The sequence below is a fragment of the Chrysochloris asiatica genome, unplaced genomic scaffold, assembly GCF_000296735.1.
Source record: "Chrysochloris asiatica unplaced genomic scaffold, ChrAsi1.0 scaffold00004, whole genome shotgun sequence".
NCBI lineage: Eukaryota > Metazoa > Chordata > Mammalia > Afrosoricida > Chrysochloridae > Chrysochloris > Chrysochloris asiatica.
The window spans coordinates 6,877,259-6,902,419 of record NW_006408522.1 but is presented as its reverse complement, the minus strand read 5'-3'; the positions used below and the strand labels follow the sequence as shown (position 1 = coordinate 6,902,419).

The 25,161-nt window shown below is 44.3% G+C and overlaps 1 protein-coding gene across 1 annotated transcript in view; it reads left to right on the top strand.

Annotated features, from left to right (window-relative positions):
* Positions 1-25,161, top strand: part of TLN2 (talin 2) — a 229,757-nt gene that overhangs the window by 134,914 nt on the left and 69,682 nt on the right. The window contains exons 35-40 of the mRNA XM_006831575.1: positions 1,179-1,319; positions 1,700-1,881; positions 5,161-5,293; positions 8,887-8,988; positions 13,581-13,751; positions 23,459-23,605. Of these exons, the coding sequence (XP_006831638.1) occupies positions 1,179-1,319; positions 1,700-1,881; positions 5,161-5,293; positions 8,887-8,988; positions 13,581-13,751; positions 23,459-23,605 (876 nt within the window). The remainder of the gene's footprint in view (positions 1-1,178; positions 1,320-1,699; positions 1,882-5,160; positions 5,294-8,886; positions 8,989-13,580; positions 13,752-23,458; positions 23,606-25,161) is intronic.

Here is a 25,161-nt window from a genome sequence, read left to right as displayed (position 1 = left end):
AGTAGAAGGAGGAGTTGTGTATTCATTTCATACGACTTCTTGACAAATTACCACAGACTAAGGAGCTCTGGTAGTGGTTACAAATCGGGCTGCGAACCTTAAGGTCAGCAGTTTGAAACTACCAGCTGTTCCATGGGAGAAAGAAGAAGCTTTCTGCTCCCGTAAAGATTTGCAGCCTCGGAAACCCTGTACAGGGTCGCTATGAGTCGGAACCGACTCCATGGCACATAACCACCACCACAACATAGGTAAAAAGCAACAGGAATGTATTTCTTACCATTCTAGAGGCCCGGAATATGAAATCAGTGTGTTGACAGGGTTGGTTCCTTCTGAGGCGCTGAGGTAGAATCTGTTCCATGTCTCTCTCGTAGCTTCCGGTGAATAGTTGGCAATCCCTTGTACTCCCTGATTTGTAGACACATCCATCACTCCAGGGTCAGCTTCCATCTTCACATCATCTTTTGCCTGTCCCCCTGTTTCTCTTATTCTAAGCACACAAGTCATTGGCTTAGGTCCCACTCTAATCCAACATGATCTCATCTTAACTTGATAACATATGCAAAAACCCTATTTTCAAACAAGATCCCATTCATAGGTTATGAGACTTGGGATTTGGACATTTCTTTTTAGGTGGACATATCTTATACAGATAATTTTTTTTTTTTTTAAAGCAGAACACTCAAGGGTGACAACCTTTACTTTTTGAGCTAAGCTGCTTCTTAGTTTAAAGGTGAGAGTTTAAAGGGAGAGTTCCAGTCAAGGTTTGAAGAGCACCACGGGGGTTTAGTATCAGGGACTTCCAGCCTCAATGGATGTAGCATATCATAAAGCATTTACATACACTGAATCTATGAGGCTTAGAAATTCTAGTCCACATTTTTTCTCTGGGGAGCACAATTTAACCCACTGTAGGAGGGAGCCCAAGGGTTGAAATCTTAAAAGCAAGAAAGAAATTGATTCTACTGCAAACTTTGACAATATGTCCCAAGAAATGCAGTGGGATGTTTGCTATCTGTGACGTCAGCTCTCCACTGGGCCCATTTGCTTATTAGCAGGGTTTCTCTCCAATTCCACTTACTCTTTATGAATTCACCAGACATTGTATTAAGTCCCCTCCCTTCACCAGGAATGATTTCTCGGTTTTGTTGGAGTGAAATCTCCACGTGTTTTCTTGCCAGGCACTGGACGGGGATTTCTCTGAAGACAACCGCAACAAGTGCCGCATTGCCACCGCGCCCTTGATCGAAGCCGTGGAGAACCTGACAGCGTTCGCCTCAAACCCCGAGTTTGTTAGTGTTCCTGCCCAGATCAGCTCCGAGGTAGGGAGTCTTCAGCTACTTTTGTGTACTACTGAATGAATGAGAATGGTTAAAATTCCAAAACTTTTGCTGTCGACATGTGAGGGTATACTTCTGTTTGTAGCTGTTACATGCACAGAGATCATCAGTCTCTGCAGAGCTCCTGAAAAATTGTGTCCTAGCTTTACATGTTGGGGGCACTGCATAGATTTGGGATATGTCTTTCCCGTGATGTGTCATACTCAAAATGCTATTTAAGGAGTAAGCACAAACTGAAGTCCTTGTTAGCTAGGCGCTGTGGAGGTCAGCCTCCACAGGTTCCTGGCCTCTGCGTCCCCTTTGGTCGATTAGTCACTCATATCTGCACACCCTCCCCTGGACCCTCTGCTGTTTGGTCCCAGGGTTCCCAGGCTCAGGAACCGATCCTGGTCTCAGCCAAGACCATGCTGGAAAGCTCATCATACCTCATCCGCACAGCCCGCTCCCTGGCCATCAACCCCAGAGACCCACCAACGTGGTCTGTGCTGGCCGGACACTCCCACACCGTGTCCGACTCCATCAAGAGTCTCATCACATCCATCAGGTCAGTTGGCCATGCGGACACAGCTGGGGGCCTGCCTCCTAGCAGGGTGGGGTGGACGAGCTTACCAGCCTCACCGCTTGGTGGTACTGTGATGGGTCATGGTCTGCAGCAGGTTCTTCATCTTTCTGGTAGCCGTGGTAGCTCTGCTTATGGTAATAATAGCTCATTTAAACACTCGTTGTTGTGGTTAAGTGCCATCAAGTCAGTTCTGACACATAATGACCTTGTATAGGGTTTCTAGGAGTGACTGGTGAGTCTGAACCACCGACCTTAGGGTTCAAACCGACCTTGTGGAGCAGTGCCTAGCCTACAGTGTCACATCGGGACTCCAATTTAAGTATTTGTTTGTGGTGGATGTTAAGTGCCATCAAGTCAGTTCTGACCCAGAGCAACCCTGGATAGCGTTTCCGAGGAGCAGATCATGAACTTGAACTGCTGACCTTGCCACTAAAATCAACTTGTAGTCCAGCGTATTAACCCGCAACGCCACGCTTGCCAGATACTGTTGCATTCATTTTACATTATTATCTTGTTTGATTATTACCACAACCTCGCAAAGTATCTACTGCCATCACCTCCATACAGCTGAGGAGAAAATTCAGGCAGAGAGATGTCAGGTAACATTCCTGAGTTACACCAGGCCTGATGGCTCTAGTCTCAAGCTTATACTCAAGTTTGAATCATGCTGTCTGTATCTAGAAACTTAGAGAGCACCACTGCTCATTTGGCAAGATTTGGAGTTACCTTTTATAACTTGGAGACATCCCCAAGACCATCCTCAGGTTTAATGATTCACTAGAAGGAATCACAGAATTCAGAAAAGCCATTATACTCATGGATACAGTTTAGTACAGTAAAAAGATGCAAATTAAAATCAGCAGAGGGAAGAAGCCCATAGGGCAGGGTCTAGGAGCAATAAGAATTGAATATCTAATTATTCTCTCCTGGTGTGCTGTTACAGGATAAGCGCTGGACTGCTAACCACAAGAATGGTGGTTTAAAACCACCAGCCGCTCCTTGGAAACCCTATATAGGATCGCTATGAGTCAGAACCGATTCAGTGGCATTAACAACAAGGGAGTCATGGAGGTGATGCTTCTGTCTCCTAGTAACTAGAGAAGCTCTCCAGAACCTAGGTGTCCAGAGTTTGTATTTGAAGTTGGTCTTATAATTATGCTTGGCCATGCATGGCTGATTCTTCGTCTCCAGCCCCTCCAGAAGTTATCTGATACTGTATGGCCAAGGCTTCTACAATAAATCATATTGTTAGCATAGACTAACTGGTGCAGCCCACAGCCCCCTAATCAACAAACACTCTTGTTGTTGTTGTTATGTGTCATTGAGTTGATTCTGACTCATAGCAACCTGTATAGAGTTTCCGAGGGGTGATTGGTGGATTTGAACCACCAACCTTGTGGTTAGCACTGAAGTGGTGCTTGTTCTACAGTGCCACCACAGGCACCTAAAGACACTCTTGTTGCTGTCGTTGTTAAGTGCTATTGAGTCAGTTCCGACTAATAGTGACCCTGTATAGGGATTCCAAGGAGCAGCTGGTGAGTTTGAACCGCCGATCCTACAATTCAAACCTACCGTGCATCCTAGAGCACTATCCTCCACCACCACACCAGGACTCCAAAGACACTCATGGAGGCAAGATAATCCAAGAAGGTAGAGGTTACCTACCAGGAGCTGGGGCCAGTACCAAACTTTCTATGGGCAAAGTTAAATCCTTCTCTGCACACCTTTCATTTGCAAATAAGACAAAAAGACAGTCCGAAGCCCACAGTCATTGTGATGCCTTTGGTAATCTTAAAAACAAGCTACCATCTAATCAACTCCAATTCATGCTGACTCCATGTGTGTCAGAGTAGAATAGTGCTCCGAGAGGCTTTCATTGGCTTTGAAAGTCGATCACCAGGCCTTTCTTCAGAGGTACTCTGAATGGACTTGGATGACTAAGCTTTCCATTAGTAGTCTAGCACCTTACCATTTGTATCTCTCAGGGATTCCTTTGTGGTTTTTTGTTTTGTTTTCAAGTTTTTATTGTGAATTGAGTGATAGTTTACATGGAAGAACATCAGTTTTACATTCATTGTTTCATTGCAATGGTTACAATCCCCTCCGTGCCTCATCATTCAATAGTATTTGCTTCTATTCCCTCTTAGAGATGCCTTTTTAATCTTGTTGATCAGTGCCATTGAGTCAATTCTGACTCATAGCAACCCTGTACCAGGTTTCCGAGGAGCAGCTGGTGGGTTTGAACCTCCAACCTTGTGGTTTGCAGTCCGCTGCTTATCCTACAGCACCGTACCAGGAGTCCCTGAAAATGTCCCTCAAGTAAATACAACATTTTTCAATTTGTCCCAAGTTAATACCTTGAAGCATGCAATCCATCACTTTTCTTGTATCTTTCTTCTCAACTGCTTTGAAAGCTCAGCGCCACAGTTAACTATCTTAATGCCTTGCAAGATAAAATTTACTAAATGCTTTCCTTCCTATTAGATGGTGGCACTTTGTAAATAGTAAGTAAAGTGGCAAGCATAACATGTTTGCACTGAAAATAGTACTGACCTTTTTATTATAATGGTTCTGTGCCTAAGTTGGAGTCCAGGTGTGGCACTGTAGGATAAGAACTAGACCATAAGGTTGACTTGAACTGCAAGATGGCGCTTCAAACCCACCAGTCATTCCTCGGAAACCCTATACACGATCGCTATGAGTAGGAACTGACTCAACGGCACTTAACAACAACATTCTTAAGTTAAGAAGCCCTAGTGGCACAGTGGTTTAAACATTTAGCTGCTAACCCAAAAGGTTAGTAGTTTGAACCTAGCAGTTGCTACATGGGAGAAAGATGTGGCAGTGCACTCCCATAAAGGTTTACAGCCTTGGAAACATTATGAGGCCGTTCTACTCTGTCTCACTGGGTTGTTGTAAGTTGGAAACCACTCAACAGCATCTTCTCTCTCTTCGTCTCTTCCTAAGTCAATGAATGGAGAGTCCACCTTCCAAATGTTTAGAGTCAGCATTTATTTGGCATTCAGTTGTAATGGGAGGTAGCATTATATTCTTTCCACCAGAGATAAGGAGAGTTCTCTCAAGGGTCAAATTAAGAAAGACACAGGGCAGGCAGAGAGGTATGTAAGAGAACAAGGATCAGTAACCAGTTCCTTAAATAAGGGGATCAAGTAAGCAGGAAGTAGACTGGGGACCCTGAACCACTGAGGCTGTGGTAGGTTGAGACTCGAGACCATGTTTGACTCGTGCTGTCCCTTCCAGAGACAAGGCTCCGGGGCAGAGGGAGTGCGACTACTCCATCGATGGCATCAACCGGTGCATCCGGGACATTGAGCAGGCCTCGCTGGCAGCTGTCAGTCAGAGCCTGGCCACTAGGGATGACATCTCCGTGGAGGTACGCTGGGCTCTGGGCGTGCTAAAGGATCTCAGCATCGGGCTTTGGGGGTTGGGGGAGTGTGATTAAAAAGTTCCGATGCGAGAGTCTCCTCGATGAACACATTTCCCGTGTGGAAGTACCCTGGGCAGCCATCTCTTGGGGGCAAATACTGAGTAGAGAGAATGAGTTTGGTGAGCAGCAGATTCGCTGGAGGGGATGTGGTAGCTTACATGTGGCAGTCATCAGTATTGAATGATGAGTGTGTGCCAATAGGCAGGGTTACCACATTGAGCTTAGTGCATCACCACGTTCTAGTTCATCGATACACTTCTTAGCTAATGTGCAGATGTAGCATTAACTCTCGTGCATTTGGTCCATTCAGAACTAAAGATTCACTGTAAATTATTCAGTATCTAGTATTTAGGGACTTCCTGTACTCTGCTATTAGCTAGCTTACTTAGATTCAGTTTGCCCACTATTGATGATTTTTCCAAAGTTGAGAATAGAATTTTCCTGTTCTTTAGTTTTTTTGGATTACCTGCCCAAAGGCTCCTTGCTTCATACTTCGTTCTCTGTGCTGAAAGCCTAGCACCCAAAAGATAATTAACATGGATGGTCTATCTACTGATGTTTACCTTACCCAAAACAACTGTTTACCTTGTTGTTGTTAAGTGCTATTAGGTTGGTTCCGACTCACAGTGTCCCTACATAGGGTTTCTGAGGAGCGGCTTGTGAGCTTGAATCACTAACCTTGCAGTCGAGTGCATTAACTCACAGCACCACATTGAATTCATTAACAATGGACTGTTGACCTCTAACTTTAAGCAATGGGCCCAGAGGTGGATTACTTATTTTTATTTATCCAAAACAACATAAAAAACAAACCCACGGCCACTGGGTCAATGTATACATAAGTCTTTATGGGAACAAACAGCTGTCCACATACTCTACCTTCAACCACCTCCATTTTTAGAAAAGGAGGGAATAAGCATTCTCACCTTTTGTGGAATGCTAGACTGATTATTCGTGACTTGTTAGTGAACCTAATATGGATGCATGCACATTATATATCGGAGTCCTGGTGTGGTACTGTGGGCTAATGCACTGGACTGCAAAGTCGATTTGAACCGCAAGGTTGGTGGTTCGAGCTCACCAGTTGCTCCTTGGAAACCCTGTACAGGGTTGGTATGGGTCGGAACTGACTTAACAACAACATTATATATAATCAATGGAAAGGAGCCTTCCCCTTGAGACCAAGAATGAGGCAGGGGTACCCACTGTCACTGTTTCTATTCAATATCATTCTAGAAGTTCTAATCAACGTAATACAGAAATAAATAAAGGTATCTAAAGGGAAAAGGGAAGACATAAAGCTATCTCTATTTGTAGCATCTTAGTGTTAAACATAATATGGGTATATTAGAGTGCACATACATACATACACAGCTTGATGAATTATCACCAAATGAATATGCCCAAAAACCAGCATCTGGATTACTAAAGAGGACCAGCACTCAAAAGCCCTCCCCCTGCCTCCGTCTTTTCACCATGCCTCCCAAGCGTGTCTCCTGTGGCTTCCTACATCAATATTATTTCTTTCTTCTCTTTTTAAATTTTATGTAAATGGAATCCTGCAATATGTAGTTTTCTTATCTGTCAGCTTTCATAGAACGATGGTTTTATGAGTTGGCTTCATAAAATTCATAGAAAAATGAAAAGATAATGGAATTTTTCTACAGACTATTTGAAGCCCTCTCGTATTTACAATTCACTCACATTGTAAGACTGCATCATTGAATTTTCTTCTAAGCACAGACTCATTACCACAGTAGGAAGAAATTTCCTTCCCTGTAACCGTATATGGTGGTGGTGGTGGTGTGCCGTAGTCGGTTCCTACTCATGGTGACCCTGCGGGAGTAGAAAGCCTCATCTTTCTCCTGCTGAGTGGCTGGTAGTTTCGAACTGCTGGCCTCAAGATTAGCATCCCATCTTGTAACCATTATGCTACCAGAGCTCCTTGTAACTATATATGATTCCTATTTATTCTATATTTAATTAAATTAACCATGTGTAATAGTTCAACATTGCTGGAATATCCTTGACTAAAATCACAATGTGAATGTGAAGAGAGTTAGCTGTCGGCTAAATTAGACCCTTGGAGGTTGGGTCATTTCTCCCCACTCCCCACCTCCTTCTCTAGAATGTTTTAAGTTTGCCTGTTAGGCTGGTGCTCTTACTGACTAACTCATTGGCAGTCCCCACGTCTGTAGACAGCATAGTTCTGTGGGAAGGCAGCAAGGCCAGAGCCTCAGTTCTCAGGAGTGATGGCATTGTGTTAAGAGTTGGCCAGTGATGTGAGCTGTTAATCCTTCATCTATCAAGTGACTCAGACTAAACCAATTCTGACTCATAGAAACCCTGCTGGAAGGAGTAGAAGTGCTGCTCCCTTCGGTTTCCAAGACTGTCCATCTTTACGGAGCAGACAGACTCAGCTTTCTCCCCTGGAGCGGCTGATGGGTTTAAACAGCCAACCTTGAGGTTAGAAGCTCAGTGCTGAATCCCCCGTGACCCACCAAGGTTCTTTCTAACAGGGGATGCAACTGTGAAATTCCTACAATGAATCTGATCCTGCTTCTTGTTAGTCGTCTTTGCTTTTTGATATACGTGCTGGTTTTGAGGTATATTCACTTTGTGATAATTTATCAAGCTATGTGGACTCCTGGTGTGGCGCTGTGGATCAGCGCTGGACTGTGAACCAAAAAGTCGGCAGTTCAAACTCACCAGCTACTCCTCTGAAACCCTATACAGGGTTGCTATGAGTCGGAATCGATATTGACGGCACATAGCAACATCACCGTATACTTAGGTGCACTTTTTTGTATCCATATTACATTTTAACAGTCTTCACATTGGCTTCTCCACCCCTCATATTCTCAATATCTTGATCCATTGCTTTTCAGCAGGAGTGTTTAAGTTTTTGGGATAGAGAAAATTAGCCATCTCTGAAACCTGGGAAAGAACTACCTTGAGAGTGTCATTTTTAATACGTGTGACCGTATCTCCAAATACTGTGAACTAGATAGAACCCACTGGGCATCTTGCCTGGCGTTTCACAGTGCACAGTGTGGGATAGCCCTGCTTGGTTTACATCACTCCTATTTCCCTTTAAGACATTGTCAGTTCTATAGAGCAGAGTGGCCTGGATGTTCCTTCAGCCCCCACGTTAGCTCTCCCATTCATATGAAATTGTCTTTCCTTCTTGGAAAGCCACCGCTCTTAAGCATTTTCAGTGACTATGCTGGCTAACCAGTAAAGATACCGGTAGCATCTGTTGTCACTTCGGGCTTGTGGGAAGAGAAGCCAGTAGTAGGATCAGGGGTTGTTAGGAAGGACTCCAGCAAATGTTTCTGGGACTTACCTGTTGTCTCTGATAGGAGACAATCTGGAGCAGCTGAGTCAACACTGGGGATGGCAGAATGGAGTGACTGCTTGATGGCAGTTTTGATACCCATTTCCTGTGTCTCCCTGACATTTCACAAGGGACATTTTCAATCGCCGCAGCTCCCTGAGGGACCATTGTGGGATGAACTTGACAATTCTCTCCTTATCAGGCCTTGCAGGAGCAGCTGACTTCAGTGGTGCAGGAAATCGGACATCTGATTGACCCCATCACCACAGCAGCTCGGGGAGAAGCAGCTCAGCTGGGCCATAAGGTAATGTGCACTGAGGGGCCTGCGGAGATCCTGTGGGCTCAGAGGAGAGCCATGTGTCGACTCTGTGCTCTCACAGCCAGCAGTACCAGGTGCCATGTCTTGGCCCAGTGGTGACTTAAGCTGCACAAAATTGCTCTCAACCGTCCCTTGGCATCTAACCCCAAAGAGATTACTTCAGGATCTGTTGTCACCTAAGCTGAGAAGAGAGCTGTGAAATTGTTGTGGTTGTGGTCAGACTTTTCACCCAACAAGGAGTCATTCACAGTCAGTTGTTGCCCTTGACCTTCTCCGAAATAAACCATCGACCAAAGCGGACATTCCTGTTCCCAGTCCAAGGTCTGCCTGGTCTCCTTGGTGGGCTAGTCCCAAGCTGGTGTATTTAGGGGTACGTTGTTTTCCATGGTTCCTACTATAGTAGTTGTTGTTGTTAGGTGCCATCGAGTCGGTACTGACTCATAGCAACCTTATGCACAGCAGAACGAAACACTGCCCAATCCTGGGCCAACCTTACTATTATTGCCACGCTTGAGTCCATCGATCCTGCCCCTTGGCCAATCCATTTCGTAGAGGGTCTTCCTCTTTTTCTCTGACCCTCCACCATACCAAACACGATATCCTTCTCCAGTGACTGGTCCCTCCTGACAATATGTCCAAAGTATGAGAGACGAAGTTTGGCCATCCTGGCCTCCAAGGAGCACTCTGGCTGCACTTCTTCCAAAATGGATCTGTTGGTTCTTTTGGCAGCCCATGGCACTTTCAATATTCTCCTCTAACATCATAACTCAAATCTGTCGATTCTTCTACGGTCTTCTTTATTTACTGTGCAGCTTTTGCATGCATATGAGGTTATTGAAAACACCATGGCTTGGGTCAGGCGCATCTTAGTCCTCAAGCTGACGTCTTTGCTCTTCAACACTTTAAAAACGTCTTGTGCAGCAGATTTGCCTCATGCAATACGTCATTTGATTTCTTGACTGCTGCTTCCTGAGTGTTGACAATTGATCCAAGAAGAATGAAGTCCTTGACAAGTTCAGTCTTTTCTCCGTTGATAAGAATGTTGTTTATTGGTCCAGTGATGAGGAATTTTGTTGTCTCTACATTGAGATGTAATCCATTCTGAAGGCTGTGCTCTTTGATCTTCATTAGTAAATATTTTAAGTCCTCTTCACTTTCAGCAAGCAAGGTTGTATCATTGCATGGGAAAGACTCTGTTCCTGATCCAGAAAACCTCTCCTCAAGAGTAGACGTGAAAAGAAAGCGATTTTCTCTGAGTAAACATTGAACCAGAATGATGCAGAACGTTCTTCTAAAGGGATTGCCAAAATTAAAAGGAATCTTAATCTTCTGTAAGGCTAAGCCGGTACACCCCCCTTTTTGTCTTTTGTTTTGAAGATGAAGTTGCTGATTTCCTCTTGTCTGTATGGCCATCAGTAAGCCTGTAGTTGGGAGCCTGGCACCACTTGAAGGTTTGCTCTTTTACACCCAGAACTCTAAAGAGAGGTGTGAACCTCCTATTTCAAAAGAAATGATATCTTGAGGTGAGATCCTTGATTTGCATACTTTTTAAAGACACAGAGAAAGAGCTACAATTACAAGTAAGTACGGCTGTCAGCTGTCGCTGTGAGTCAGAAGCAGTTTAACAAGTCAGAAGCTTGTTTTTAATTGGAAGGAACCGTGGTGGTTCAGCACTCGGAAGGTCAGCAGTTCCAACCCATCAGCATCTCTGTGGGCAGAAGACATGGCAGTCACTTCCGGAACCATTTCCGCTAGGAAGTTCTATAGAGCAGTTCTTCTCTGTCTTGTACAGTTGCTATGAGTCAGAACCAACTCAGTAGCAGTGAGTTCTTTGTCATTTAAAAGAGCACTAGTGGTTGGCACTGTAGGAATCACCTTGGACTTGGTACCACAAGGTCAGCAGTTCAAACCCACCAATTGCTCCTCGGAAACCCTATGCAGGATCGCTGTGAGTCGGAACCAACTCAATGGCACTTAACAACAGTGGTTCAGTCAAAGAATTCTCACCTTTCAAAAGGGAGTACAGGACTCTCTTCCTGCCCTGCTCCCAACATGACGGGCAGTGCTGGTGGTCCTGAGGCCCACAGGGAGCAGGCTCCCTTACCTTACCACATCAAGGACCCAATATGCACATGTAGCCACTGTGGTTCCTGGTGGATGAACTGTTGGTCTTATACCTGGAGGTATGGCTGGTAGGTCTGATTGTTGGCCCAGACTGAGCCCTGATTCCGAAAATTGAGGGCCTGTACTGGGTCCTATGGACTGTAGATACAGTGGACTCTGGAACCTAGCCAAATTCACAAGATCCGGACCATCCTGGGTACTGAATCAGGTGAAGCATCGGATCCTGGCCAAGGCATTCAGGTATCAGAAACGTCAATGACATGAGAAGATGGAATGATTTGAGAAGTTCATGAAGGCTCGCAATTCAGGTCTTGAAACTCCTCCTCCCCAGCATCCTGTTGATTGCTGCTGCTGCTGCTGCTGCTGCTCTGTGCCTTTGAGCTGGTTCCAACTCATAACTACCCTGTACAGGGTTTTTACTTTTAAGACATAGAAGACTAGGAAGAAAGGACTTGGCAATCTACTTCCCAAAAATCAGCCAAGAAAAATCTTATGGATCACAATTGTCTGATCTACAAGATGGTTCGTGAGGTTGGCACAGGACTGGGTAACATGTCATTCCATTGTGCCTGTGGTTGCCATGAATTGGAGGCAAACTTGACATCAACAGCATTTTAAATTTGCATTTGTCCTTATAAATGAGGAAGGCAATCTTTGCAAATGTCACCTGTGGATGACCAATGTCTTCTTAAGCGGCCTCTTCTGAGGAGCTATCCACAGTTTTTAAGTGCCAAATGATGTTTTGACTGTTTGGGGTTCATTTTGCAAATTCTTTAAACAGTTGGCTTGACCTGTATCCTGTGCCTTAGCAAGGAGAGGCCCAAAATTGGATTTTTCCCAACGTCCAGGGTTTCCTTGCATTTATCATAGCAACTGTCAGTATTTATGTGCAGATCAGGAAATCCAGCGGCCAAAATCTTTTCTGCAGCTATCGATTTTTTAAAAATCAATATTGCTCTTTTTTATTTATAGAATAGCTTCAGGGCCCACTAATCTTACTGCTGATTCTGACTGAGGTGGGGTTTTTGAGATTTAAAACAATCAATGCCTCTCTGCCTCCTCCATGGCAAATTCCATGGTTCAGCTAATTCCTTGATAATGAGAGAAGGGCTTGTCCACCTCTGTGGAGAGCGTTTGGAGAAAGCTGGGCACCTGCCCTGCTGTCTATCCCATGGTGTTAGGATTGAATTGGGTTTCACAAAATTAGGGTGCTGTGTTGTACCTATGAGTGTAATCTTGGTTAGAAATAGGGCTTGCTTTATCATATTAATGAGGTCCTATCAGTATAGGATGTGTCTTACACCTAATCATGGTTGAGATGTAAAGAGTAGATTAGGCACAGAAGCCGGAAAGCACAAGTGAAGAAAAGATGGAAGCCAAGTATAGATCACCAAAGAACCAAGGAAAGCCAAGAAGAGTGCCAGAGAATTGGAGACCAGGATTTCCCCCTAGAGCGGTCAGAGAGAGAACCTTCTCCTGGAACAGAAGCCCTGAATTTTAGACTAGCTGTCTTGTCTCCTGAATTATGAGAAAACAGTTTAGAATCGTGTATTTAATATCATAGCAGCACTGAGAGACTAAGAGACAAGGAAACTGAGTTTGACAAAAAAACTTGACATTCCAGCAGTTTCGGCAGGAATTTTATAAGAAAGTATTTCTAGACTTCTTAGAGGACGTTATCCTTGTCTGTGCAGATAATATTGGAAGTTTAATTCCTGTGTCAGTGGGTAGCATCAAAAGAATGCAATTGTATCATTTGTGTCAATTTGCACAACGTGGGCAAATAAGATTAGGTCATATAAAAATATTAGTTCACACCGATATAACTAAATGGCTGGATGGTGAAATAAATGGGTGAAAAGACACAAATTGCTCATGCAGAAAAATTCCAAATGATATGTTTAGGTACTCTATCCCCCAAGGAAGTGAAGTTTAACTGCCTTAAGTTCCCCCAGAATGGGCTCATCATGGACAAATCATCTAAACTGATGTGATAGTATTGTTGCTTTAATCCCCTATCTAGGACTTGGTTGAAATGTTCATCATTTGTGGGGCAGAAGGCAATGGGATACGCTTCCCCAGAGATTATGATTCACCTCCCCTTCCCCACAGTCGTGTTCTAGTGCCCCTTCCCTCTGAGTTTGTAAGATGCTTGTCATTGGTTCTTTAAAGCACATTTTATTTGCAAAACCAGTTTGTACAGTTGAATTTGGTTCTCACAGCTAACTCTGATTTGGAGTGGGTTTCTAGACACTTCTGCCATGTACATGTTCCCAAAGGAAGTAAAAACCCAGCAAGGGTTTGTTCATTAGCAAGTACTTTCAAAAGTAAATGGTAGCAGATGTCTGCGTCTCCCTGTGAGTCATCATCCCTTTCTCAGCCCGCTCCAGCCAGAGGTGCCTCCCAGCCACTGGTACACTTACTTATTGCAGCTCTGATTTTTCCCTTGAAAGGTCACACAGCTGGCGAGCTATTTTGAACCCTTGATTTTGGCTGCAGTTGGTGTTGCATCCAAGATTCTTGACCATCAGCAGCAGATGACAGTACTGGACCAGACCAAAACACTTGCCGAGTCTGCCCTGCAGATGTTGTACGCAGCCAAAGAAGGTGGCGGGAACCCAAAGGTACAGTTCCGGGATGTTGGGGTTTCACTCATGGCCACTAAGAAACCATCACACATTCCTGCTGCTGTATTGTGTCCCTCCAGGGAAAGAACAGCGTCATTTCTTGCTTGGTGGCATTTGATTTCAGAATCTTGTTTTGTTTTGTTTTGAGCATTTGGGTGAAAGTTTACAGAGAAAATCCATTTCCCATTCAACAGTCTATACACGTTTTGTTTCATGACATTAGTTGCAATCCCTCAGTGCAACAACACTTCCTACTTCCTCTTCTAGTTCACTGTTTCCATTTGCCCACCTCTCCTGCCTGTTTCTAAATTTTATTTTTGGCAAATGCTGCCTACTCGTATGATTAATGATTCTGGGGAATATGTTCCTAATGGGTGTTACTGTTTACTTTATAGGCCTGTGTTCTGTTTGGCTGCAAGATGATCCCCAGGGGTGTGGTTTAGTTCTAGGTGGGAAAGGTGCCTAAAGGTCATAGACACAGGGATTCTACCAGTGAGTATGTTTTTTGTTGTTGTTGTTTTTATTTTAATGGGATTGCTTTGTTTTAGATTTTTCTCCCATTCTGTCTGAGACTTTGTATTGTGATCATAATCTGAACAGTCTGTAGTGGTAAGCAGGCAACATCTCGTTCTTCTGGTCTCAGGCTAGTGGAGACTGTGGCTCACGTGGTCCACTCGTCCTTTGGACTGTTTTTCCTGGAGTCTTTTATATTCTTCACTCTTCTTAGCTCCAGACGAGACAGGTTCCATCTTAGATAGCCTTGGCAGACTTAAGTCCCCAGTTGGTATTAGCCTAAAGTTGGATGTAGAGCGTTGCCTTTTTGGGACTATGCCAGTTGACCTAGATGTCTCCCAAGACTATGTTCCTAAGGTCTCAAGACTAATGACTCAGTCCTTCAAGGTATTTGGTCATGGCTAAGAAGTTTGCACCCTCGGAAACCCTGTACAGGGTCGCTATGGGTCGGAACCGACTCGACGGCACTTAACAACAACAACAAAGAAGTTTGCATAACTTTGCCCCATGTATGCTCTACTGTATACACAATTGTATATATTTGCAGCACCTACAAATATGTATGTAGAAAATCCTCTGCCACACCTATATATCTTCATGGGTGTATTCTATATGCCATCTCACACTTGTTCAACTTACAAGTCTGTCTGTGCATTCACTTGTAAATTATTGGTTGATAATTACTGTTATTTCAGTAAGGTGTATGTAAAAGCCTTTACCACTGTTGCCCTGTACTCTTGTGTACCTCCGACTGGACTGTCTTTCTTTGCCTTGGTCATGTTGTGCTGACCCTTCCCTTTATTGTATATCCCCTCTTCTTCACCCGAGTTAACATACAGGTCTACTAGCTCATTAGGGATTTTCCCTCCTACCCCTCCCATCCCTGCTAACCATCAGAAAATGTTTCTCTCTGACTTTTCACAATTGTGGTCTCATACAATATGTGGAAGTTCGGTGGCTCTGCAGGATAAGCACTGGACTACTAACCACAAGGTTGGCAGTTCAAGCCCACCAGACTCTCCACAGGAGAGAGACAAGGCTTTCTGCTCCTGCAAAGATTTACAGCTTTGGAAACCTAATAGAGGGTTACCCTGAGCTATAACTGACTCAATAGTACCTAACAACAAAAACAACACGCTGTTTGTTCTTTTGTGACTGGCTTATTTCACTCAGCATAATATCTGCCAGGCTTATCCATGTTGTGAATTCATCATTACTGTTTAACATTGCATAGTATTACAGTGTGTGTTTGTACCATAGTTTAAGCATTCTTCTATTGATGGTCTATCGAATACTCCAGAGAAGCCATCTTGGCCAGGGCATTTGTTTTGGTTGGAAATTTTTAATGACATTTGTCAATTTCTTCTTTTGTTGTGAGTCCAGTTCAAATTTGATACCTTAGGCTGTGTTAATTTAAGTAGGTAGTGCTTCTAGAAATGTGTCCATTTTTTTCTAGGCTTTCCAATTAGTTGCAGTCCAGTTCTTCATGGTACTATGGAATTATCCTTTTTATTTCTTTTGGTTCTGTTATGACATTGCTAATTTCATTTCTTAATTCTGTTATTTACATCTTCTCCCTCTTTTCCTTTGTTAATTTGGCCGGTGTCTTGTCAATTTTATTAATCCTTTCAAAGTACTTACTTCTGGTCTTATTGAGTCTTTCAATTGATTTTGTGTTTTCTCTTTTCATTATTTTCTGCTCCAGTCTATTATTTCTTTTTAATACGGGTTTTGTTCTTTTTTTTTTTTTTTTTTGCTTCTCTTTTTCTGTTTGTTGGACTTGCTAGGAGTCAGGTGTTGATTTTGGTTCATTCTGTGTTCATTGATTGCTATAAATTGACCTTTGAGCAGCCTGTTTGCTATGAGCTGGGGAGTAATCGGCCTTCTCAATGATCATTAAGAGGAAAAACAAGAGGTTCATTTATAAATTCTTTTTCCTTTGACAGAATGTGTAGGCGAGTGTATTCTGGGAGGAAGTTCACACTGTGTGATGATTTTAGGGATAAAAGCTGTAATATGAATACCTGCTGGGCACTTGCTCCGTGCTGAAACCTGACTTACACAAAGGAAGGCTCTGTTGTTTCCAGGGGAATGTCATTTCCGTTTCTGGTACTAGAGTTCACCTGTGGCATTTGCTTCGGTTGCTTGGGGAGTGATAGGTTAATAGGAAAATCACACTTAAACATTGTGCAAGTGGGCTATTTCTTTAGCATGATGACAGTACATCTTTGTCGCTCAGGGATGACATTTGTGTCAGAGTAATTGTCTGACTTAGGAAACAACTGTGCACCTTGTGTTGTGAGTGCTCTGGTACCTGGAGAGGAAGTTGAAGGCTCCTCCTGTTGTTAGAACTTTCAAGCAGCTGGCATCGTGTGATCCATCTCATCTTAATTCATGGGGCCTCACTGAAGCAGCCAATGACACAAGGGAACACAGACTGTAAAGATTGGTATATGATCCTCATTTGCAAGCTATATCTCAAAAAATCAGATCCACGGCTATGAAAGCAATTCCAGCTTACAGTGACCCTTCATTCAGCACACAGAGAACTGCCCCTTGTCATTTTCCAGGTTGTAAATCTTTCCATGCAAGCAGATTGCCTCATCTTTGTCCAACAGAGCAGCTGGTGGAGTCAAACCACCTACTTTTCAGTTAACAGCTCAAGGACCAGGGGTCCTTCTTGCAAGCTATGTTGCATCTCTAATGTCTTTAATTCATTGGCTGGGAATATAGCAGGGGAGACGCTGGGTTGAGTCTGAATCATCCAATAGTGATTCCATGTTAGTTATGTTTGTCATTTCAACTCATAGTGACCTTACGTGTAACTAAAGACAGCATCAGTCAGCTCTGCTCTGTCTTCATAATTGTTCATATCTTTGGGCTCATCTTCAGCTCTAAGTCCAACAGTGTTCTGTAGTGAGCCATGAGGGTTTCTACTGGCTAATTTTCAGAAACAGATCGCCAGGACTTCTAGTCGGTCTTAGTGTGGACGCTTCACTGGAACCTATCCACCCTGAGTGACCCTATTGGTACACCCTGTTGGTATAGCTCCTAGCATCACAGCAACATGAGTGACCACTATATGACAGTCTGACCAGGTGGGATTTCATTGTTGTTTGGTGCTGTCAAGTCGATTCTGACTCATAGCAACCATCTGCACAACGGGTAAAGCACTGCCTGATCCTGTACCACCCTATGTTGTTGTGAAGTGCCTTTGAGTCAGTTCCGACCCATAGCAACCATGTATAGGGTTTCCAAGGAGCAGCTAGTGAGCTTGAACCATCAACCTTGCAGTTCATATCTACGTTGCACCCCAGCACATTAACTCACTGCGCCACACTAGGACTCCATGCCACTTGATAGCTAATAGCTATTGAGTGCTGACTCTGTTTCACCTATGTTGTTGTTGTTAAGTGCCATCAAGTCAGTTCTGACCCATAGTGACCCTGTACAGGGTTTCTGAGGCTGTAAATCTTTATAGGAGCAGAAAGCCTCATCTTTCTCCCATGAAACAGCTGGTAGAACTGTTGACCTTGCGGTTCACAGCCTGATTCGTAACCACTACGCTACCAGAGCTCCTATATCTTCACCTTATTTAATACTCATAAAAACTCAGTGAGTAGGTAGCTTCCCATTTTACAGATATGGAAGTTGAGACTGTGAGTGCTTAAGTTGTCCAAGATCTCAAGTGGATGTGAAGTCAGGATTGGGTGAGTACTCTTAACCACAAAGTACCAGGGGAACACAGGTAGCCTCTCTGGCAGGGACAGTCCTCACCCCACCAGTCCTACCAAGAGTCCACTTGGAATGTGGGGGTCCCACATCATTGCACCAAAGTCCACATTACCTCAAATCATTGTTCTCCTTGATTTCAGTAGGCCTTCTATTACTGAAGACACAGGGATCAACAGAAAATGAAAAGCAGACAGTAGTTCAGTCATGAAGGGTAAGCCATATGGGTGAGCAGGTACATAGGACGTAGCCCTCACCTCTCCCTCCAGACGCACCTTCTCTAAATGTGAATGCAAAGAATTGCTGTATCTTCACGTCACCAACAGTTGTTCTAAGTGCAGTTTACAGACAGGCATGCCTTCCATTCCACCTTCTGTATACAGGAAAACGTATTTGCATGAAATGCTCTCTCTGGGGCATGCCACGTTTTAGACTTCTATCATCAAAATGAAGCAGTTCATACATTTTGTGTTCTCCTCTTTCTGTGCTGAGTAACTAACTGGTACATGTTGAAATCAGCCATCAACCTCAATTAGCAGTTTGCTCTGCCTCATCCCTCAGACGTTGAGGTGTTCTTACCATCACCCATGATCAGCATATTGCTCATCTCAGAAGGTGTCGTGTGTGAAGACATCTTATTGCTTCCTGTGGATTGTCAGTGTGACCACTCCCGATGATGCATACAGCTGCTGCTGCTGCTTGAAATCCTGTTTTATCATCTAAATCATTCATAAGCGTTATTGTTTATCATCTCTGACTTTCTAAGCGTCTCACCTGCAAAGGGTGTCTTGGATCCTTTGAAGGGTTGTCTCCCACTGAGGTGGGTCAGGGCCTGGCTGTGGTCCCAGGTCTGGCTCATCTGCCCTCGAGCTGCTGGTTGAGCCATAACCCCTCTCCGGAAACCCTCTACAGGCACACTATGACTTGACGGCACTTAACAAGAACTCTAAGGGACAAATGTGAGGACTGTGAATGGGCAGCACGTTCTGTGGGCAAGTGGGAGCGGCAGTGGGAGACAGAGCCAAAGAGAGCTGGGGTCAGTGGTTGCCAGGATGTGGAGGGAGGGCATCGAGCAAGCGGCCTCTAGCCAATGGTACAGAGCAGGTACCTGAGGCTCCTCACTTCACCATGCGGTGGCTTTGGCTCATTTGCAAACACCGTGTTTGGAGGGACAGGCTGAGACGACTCTGTTGTAAATGAGATATTACCTGTTTTGAGGTAGGTTGTTAGCTGCCATTGAACAGTCTCTGACTCATGGTAACTCCACGTACAAGAGAAGGAAACACTGCCCAGTTCTGCACTGTGCTCACAATCAGCGACTTGTAAAAGTCTACCACTGCCGCTTTTGTGCCATACCGATTCATCAAAGATCTCCCTCGCCCTTGCTAGACCTCTCCTTCACCAAACAGATGTCCTCCTCTAGTGACTGACTTCTCCAAAGCAACTGAGCCAGGCGTTGTTCCGGTGTAACCCACAGGGTTGTCGTTGGCTGTGTTTCTGCTGTAGATCACCAGTCCTTTTCCCCTGGTCTGTCTTTGTCTGGAAGCTCCCCTGAAAAGTGCCTGCCATGGACAATACACTGGTAGCATAGCCCCCAGCATCACAGCAACACACAAACCGTCACAGTACGACGAACTCGCAGATAGGTAGGGCTAGCACTGTTTAGTCATCGTTGTTATGTGTTGTTGAGTTACTTGAGACTCAGAATAACTACATACTTGATTTCCCTTGAAATAGTAGCATAGCTTGACTGGCAGCCATCTGGTTTGACTGTGGCAATTTGAGTCTACTAAGTCTGTAAGTTCTAATGCTTAAGTTCCCATTTCCAGATGGTGGCTGCCGCTAGTCTCTGGATGGGGAGATTGTCCAGCAGGACAATATGAGATACACACAAAAGTGACCAGCACAGCAGAGGCCCTCTTTAATGTTAGCAGCTAACTTTGCAGTTGCTGTTGTGGTGTGATAAGAAATTATTTGTATCCTGGGTCCCCATCTGCCACAGGCTGAAATATTATGTGTAAAATGATGAAAAGCTTGACCCATGATGGAAGAACATAGGCTTTAAAGCTGGTCTGCAGTGTCACTTTAGGCCCAGGGCTGGCTCCTGAGTTGTATGCAACACACGCTGACCCTTGGCTTCTTACCAGCATGCGGGTGTGTGCAGTCATTTGCCTCCTGATGAGCTGGAGGAGAGCCAGAGTGCATCATCATGACCAAGTGAACATGACCAGCGACCCTGAGTGAATGTGACAGAGAGGGCTGGCCACGTCCCCGTCTCACGTTCTCCAAGCCATGTCCCCTTAGCTCTATCTAGTAGCCTAAAAACAGATTGCTCCATTTATTTCTAAATGATTCTCCAGAGGAGAAATTGGCACCAATGGACTATAGAGATTATCCTTGTGAATAAATCTTTGAAACTAAAAATAAGCAAGTCTGACGTCTCAGCCCTTACCTTAGCCTCCCTCCCCTAGGTGGCTAAGTCAAATCCTTAATTTCCTGTAAACACTGTGGTTCCAGAAAGAAGCAGAGGAAATTCTGCCAAGAACACGTGGTGTGGTTAGAAATGGGGCTGGCATGATTGAGTTGTTACAGAAGGTTGGCAGAGCTTTGTGCCATTTGGGGACATTTTACATTTTTTTTGACTGTTCACGATCTGCACTCCTCTCATCCCGGACCTTTGTATGGGCTGCTTGCTCAGTTTGGAAGCTTGCGTCTCATCCCCTTTCTTGTGCTGTCTGTCTACAGGGATCTTTCCTTCAGCCACCCCCTCGGAGAAGTCTTCCTGGGGCCCACAGCTGGGTTTAGGAGCCCTTCTCAGGAGAGTTTTTCATTAACTGTTGCTCCAAACAAACCACAAGGAAACATTTTTTTTTCTGATCTCATGGCTCTGCAGATTGAGTTCAACTTGATGATTCTTCTAGAGTTTCTCCAGAGGTTGTAATCAGATGGTGGCTAGGACTTGAATCAGCATCATATCTGGTATTTGGGCTGAGAAGATGCAAACATTTGGGGCTAGGAACGGCTAGGGCTCCTCAGGTACCCCCATCTGTGTTTATGTGGTCTTGCCAAACTTCTTAAGTGGGCCTTCAAAGGCATGTGTCCAGAGAAAGAGGGAGCAGGGCAGGCAGGTGGGCAGGGGAAGAGGGGGGTTGTCAGGTACTCTTTCATGATGGATCACGGCTGTCCAGTCCCAGGCGTTGGAGTGGATTCCCAGGCAGCTAGCAATCGCCGCAGCTCATAAGTCTTGCAGCTGTCACAACCTCCTCATCAAGGCAACTCCAGAGGCAGCCCGCCCCCGAGGCTCAAGGGGAGGACAAATAGTCTACTTGTTGAGGACTCTGATTCCAGAGTTGATGCTCAGGGTTGGAGGAATTCATAAGGAAGTACACGCGAACATGCAGACAAAGTCGTCCAAGAGCAGCCTCTGCGAGGAGGTGGGTTTTGGTTGGGGCTTGACAGAGACATAGGATTTGTATGGAGGGGAGAAAGGAGGAAACAAATGGACCCATCCCTGCAGGCAGAAGGTGAGAGGTGATTCAGGCCTGAGGGTGGAGCTTGAGGCCAACCAGGTGGCATCCAAGACTCCATGACAGGGAGAAGTGGAAATGGGTGTAGACGAGGTGGCTGCTGCCTCCTGGTCCCACGGAGGGCATGAGAAGTAAGTGGGAGAAGGTGGACAGCAGTCTGGTAGAGGTTCGCAGACTCTTGCTCCTCCTTGCGCCCTGAGATTATTTTTTGTTGTCACCGTCTAAAGTCATGTTTGCAGTCATGCTCATAACTAAAGGCATAAGAACGTGCTTGCGCCCTTGTCTCTTCAGCATCTCACTGCAGAGCATTCTACTTAGGTGGACGCCAGAACTCGAACACAGGTTTTTCTGACCCCAGGGCCCTTTGCTCTTTCCCCCCCACATCTTGCTACCATTGAGGTGCTTTTCAGGGATCCCAGCACACCATCCTTCCATCCTTCCATCTGTTCATGTCCTAAGCCCCTCCTTCGCAGCTTTGAGAGCCTCTCTGAGGTGTGTGGTGTTAGGAGCACGGGAGGCCATCCGGGGGCTTTGTCGCAGTGCTACTTTCCCTGGATGACTCTGCGTTCATCCTCCAACCCCATGGTGAGGTCATTGATGGCCAAGGTCCACAGTGAGGCCTCCTACAGATTCATTTCTCCTATTTCTACCAATGCTGCCCTAAGCCACTCTTAAATACACAAGGCCTGGTGGGTGGCGCTGTGGGTTAATGTGCTGGACTGTGAATTGGTTTGAACTGCAAGGTTGGTGGTTCAAGCTTATCAACTGCTCATTGGAAACCCTACAGGAGTCACTATAGGTTGGAACCAACTCTATGGCACTTAATAACAACATTTATAAAAAAAGGCATTAGAGTGTGTTAGACTAATAGAACTAATAGGAATACATTTGTTGTAACCACATTTTCTCTTCTTAATTTTTTATTCAATACCTTGTATATTTAGGATCCACGGGAGTCCCTTTCTACTACTTTGAACATGGCAGCGTCTAAAATGATTCATGTCTAAGAGCTTGTTTGATGTTGCTGTTTTAGGTTCATCTTGATTGTAGAGGGATCTTTCTCTTTTTCAGCATCTTTCTGATTTTTACTTATTTTGCAAACAAATGTACATATATAATAAGAAAGGAAAATATAGAATATATTGTGTGCATGTAGGGGTGTGCGTGTGTGTGCGTTTAATTGAGGTGAAAATCACAGAACGTTAAATTAACCATTTTAAAGTGAATAATTCAGTGGCATATAGTACATTCACATTGTTGTGCAACTAACACCTCTATCTAGTTCCAAAACATTGAACTATCTCCAACAGAAAGCCCTATATTCATTAAGCAGTGACCCCAGCTTCCCTTTGTCCTCAACCCCTGGCAACCACCCATCTGCTTTCTGTCTCTATGGATTTGCCACTTTGGGACATTTCATATCAATGAAACCATATAATGTGTGGTCCTTCATGTCTGGCCTCTTTTCACTTAGCATAGTGTTTCAAAGTTCATCCCTATTGTAGCATGTAGCAAGACTTCATTCCTTTTTTATGGCTGAATAACAACAACAAATATCCTATTGTACAGCAATATACCACATTTTGCTTATCCATTCATCTGTCAATGGATACTTTTGGCTACTGTGAATGAATGCAGTAAACATAGATGTGTACAAGCTTGTGTCTTTGGTTTCAGTTCTTTGGGATGCATACCTAGTAGTGAAATTGCTGGGCCATATAATTCTATAGGAGCAGTGGTTCCATACAATAAGCACATAGCAACAGTGGTAATTCCACATTTAATTTTTACAAAGGAGACATGGCTATAGTTTTGCCTTCTGCTTTCTAAGGTTATTCTTAAAGAAAGTGAAGTGACAATTAAGAGACTCGGTACCATAGTTGTCTGCTTATAGAAGCAGTGCACATGTTTCTTCTTCCGTTCCCGTCTCAGGCTCAACACACGCACGATGCCATCATGGAGGCTGCCCAGCTAATGAAGGAAGCCGTGGACGACATTATGGTGACGCTGAATGAAGCAGCTAGTGAGGTGGGACTGGTAGGAGGTATGGTGGACGCCATAGCAGAAGCCATGAGCAAGGTGAGTCTGAGCTCCCAGGCCCTCAGCCTCAGGCCTTTACTTTTTTTTCCAATGCCGCTGTAACAGAGGTACCACGAGTAGGGGCTTTAGAGATAGAAAATGTATCTTTGCTCAGTTGTGAAAGCTAAAGCCCACACTGAATACAGCAACATCAAATTAGTCAGCAGAGTCTCAGCAAATGAATTCCTTCCTTATGAGTAGCTCTGGATGGGCATTCCTTGTAGATGGTGCTCAAATGTCTGTCTCCTCCCACTCCGTGTGTGCACATCTCAATGTCTAATCTGCTCTGTTTATATCTCAGAAGTGATTAGGTTTAGAGCTCACCACACACTGATATGGTCTCATTAACTTATAAAACAAAAACCTTATTTCCAAACAGGATTATATCCACTGGGATCGTGGTTCTAGCTCCTATTTTAAGGGTACACATTTCAATCCATAACAGTTTTTGACTCTGTTGTCTTATCTGCCTCTCTTGGACGTGGTCGCCAGACACTTTTCTCTAAGAAGCTGATTGAGAGTCAAGGCTGACACAGACAGCATTCTTTGTCTTGAGGGTTCTTTAACTGTGCAACTGTTCAGTATTGTGTCTAACAGATGTGTCTAACAAACACCATCCCTTCCAATTTCACACAAGGGAGAGAAAAAAAAAAAATGGAGGTGGAGACAATATCATTGGTTTTCTTGTTTGTAAAACACAAACAATTATTTACCTCACCTGTCTACCTTTTGTGGGGATCATTGTGGGAACCAGTCCAGAATGAAATCAAGAAGTGATTCCTAAGTGCTGGTCTGTGGAATGGCTACTTGGAATCACTGGGCCCCACCCCAGACCTGCTTAATTGGAACTCTATGGGGTAGAAAAAGGAGCTCTGGTAGCATAGTGTTTACGAGTTGGGCTGCTAACCTCAAGGCCAACAGTTCGAAACTACTAGCAGTTCCACAGAAGAAAGGTGAGGCTTTCTGCTTCCGTAAAGATGTACAGCCTCGGAAACCTTGTACAGGGTCGCTATGAGTAGGAACCAACTCCATGGCACACTACCACCATTGGGTAGAACCCAGGAATTTCTATTTACACTTCAAAACTCGATTCATGAAGAGGAAAAGAAAAAACTCTCTTCATGATTGTAGTACACAGCCAGATGTGGAAAATCACTGAGAATAGTGTGTGGAAAAGCCCTTGGTGAACTCCTGTAGACAAAAGAAATTTAAAAATCACAAGATTAGCATTTTCTCATTTAGTGACCCATCAGTTTAGTCCGTTCGATGGGGAAATGGGATTAGAGACAGTTTTACCTCCCTTATCTCCTGCTCCTGCCCCCAAGGAATCTTTCACTTGTCATGTCAGTTTGATATTCATTAGAATTAACAATTGTTCATCAGCATCTAATTGACATCCCAGGATATCATAGCCACAAATTTGAGACATCGTTTGTGTTTTGAAATGTCCATTGTCAGATTGTGAATACATTACTATGATATTTCAGGATAATAATTGGTCTTTAATTGCTAATTTAAAGAGGTTTGGTTGTTCATATCTCCATAAAGAGATGATA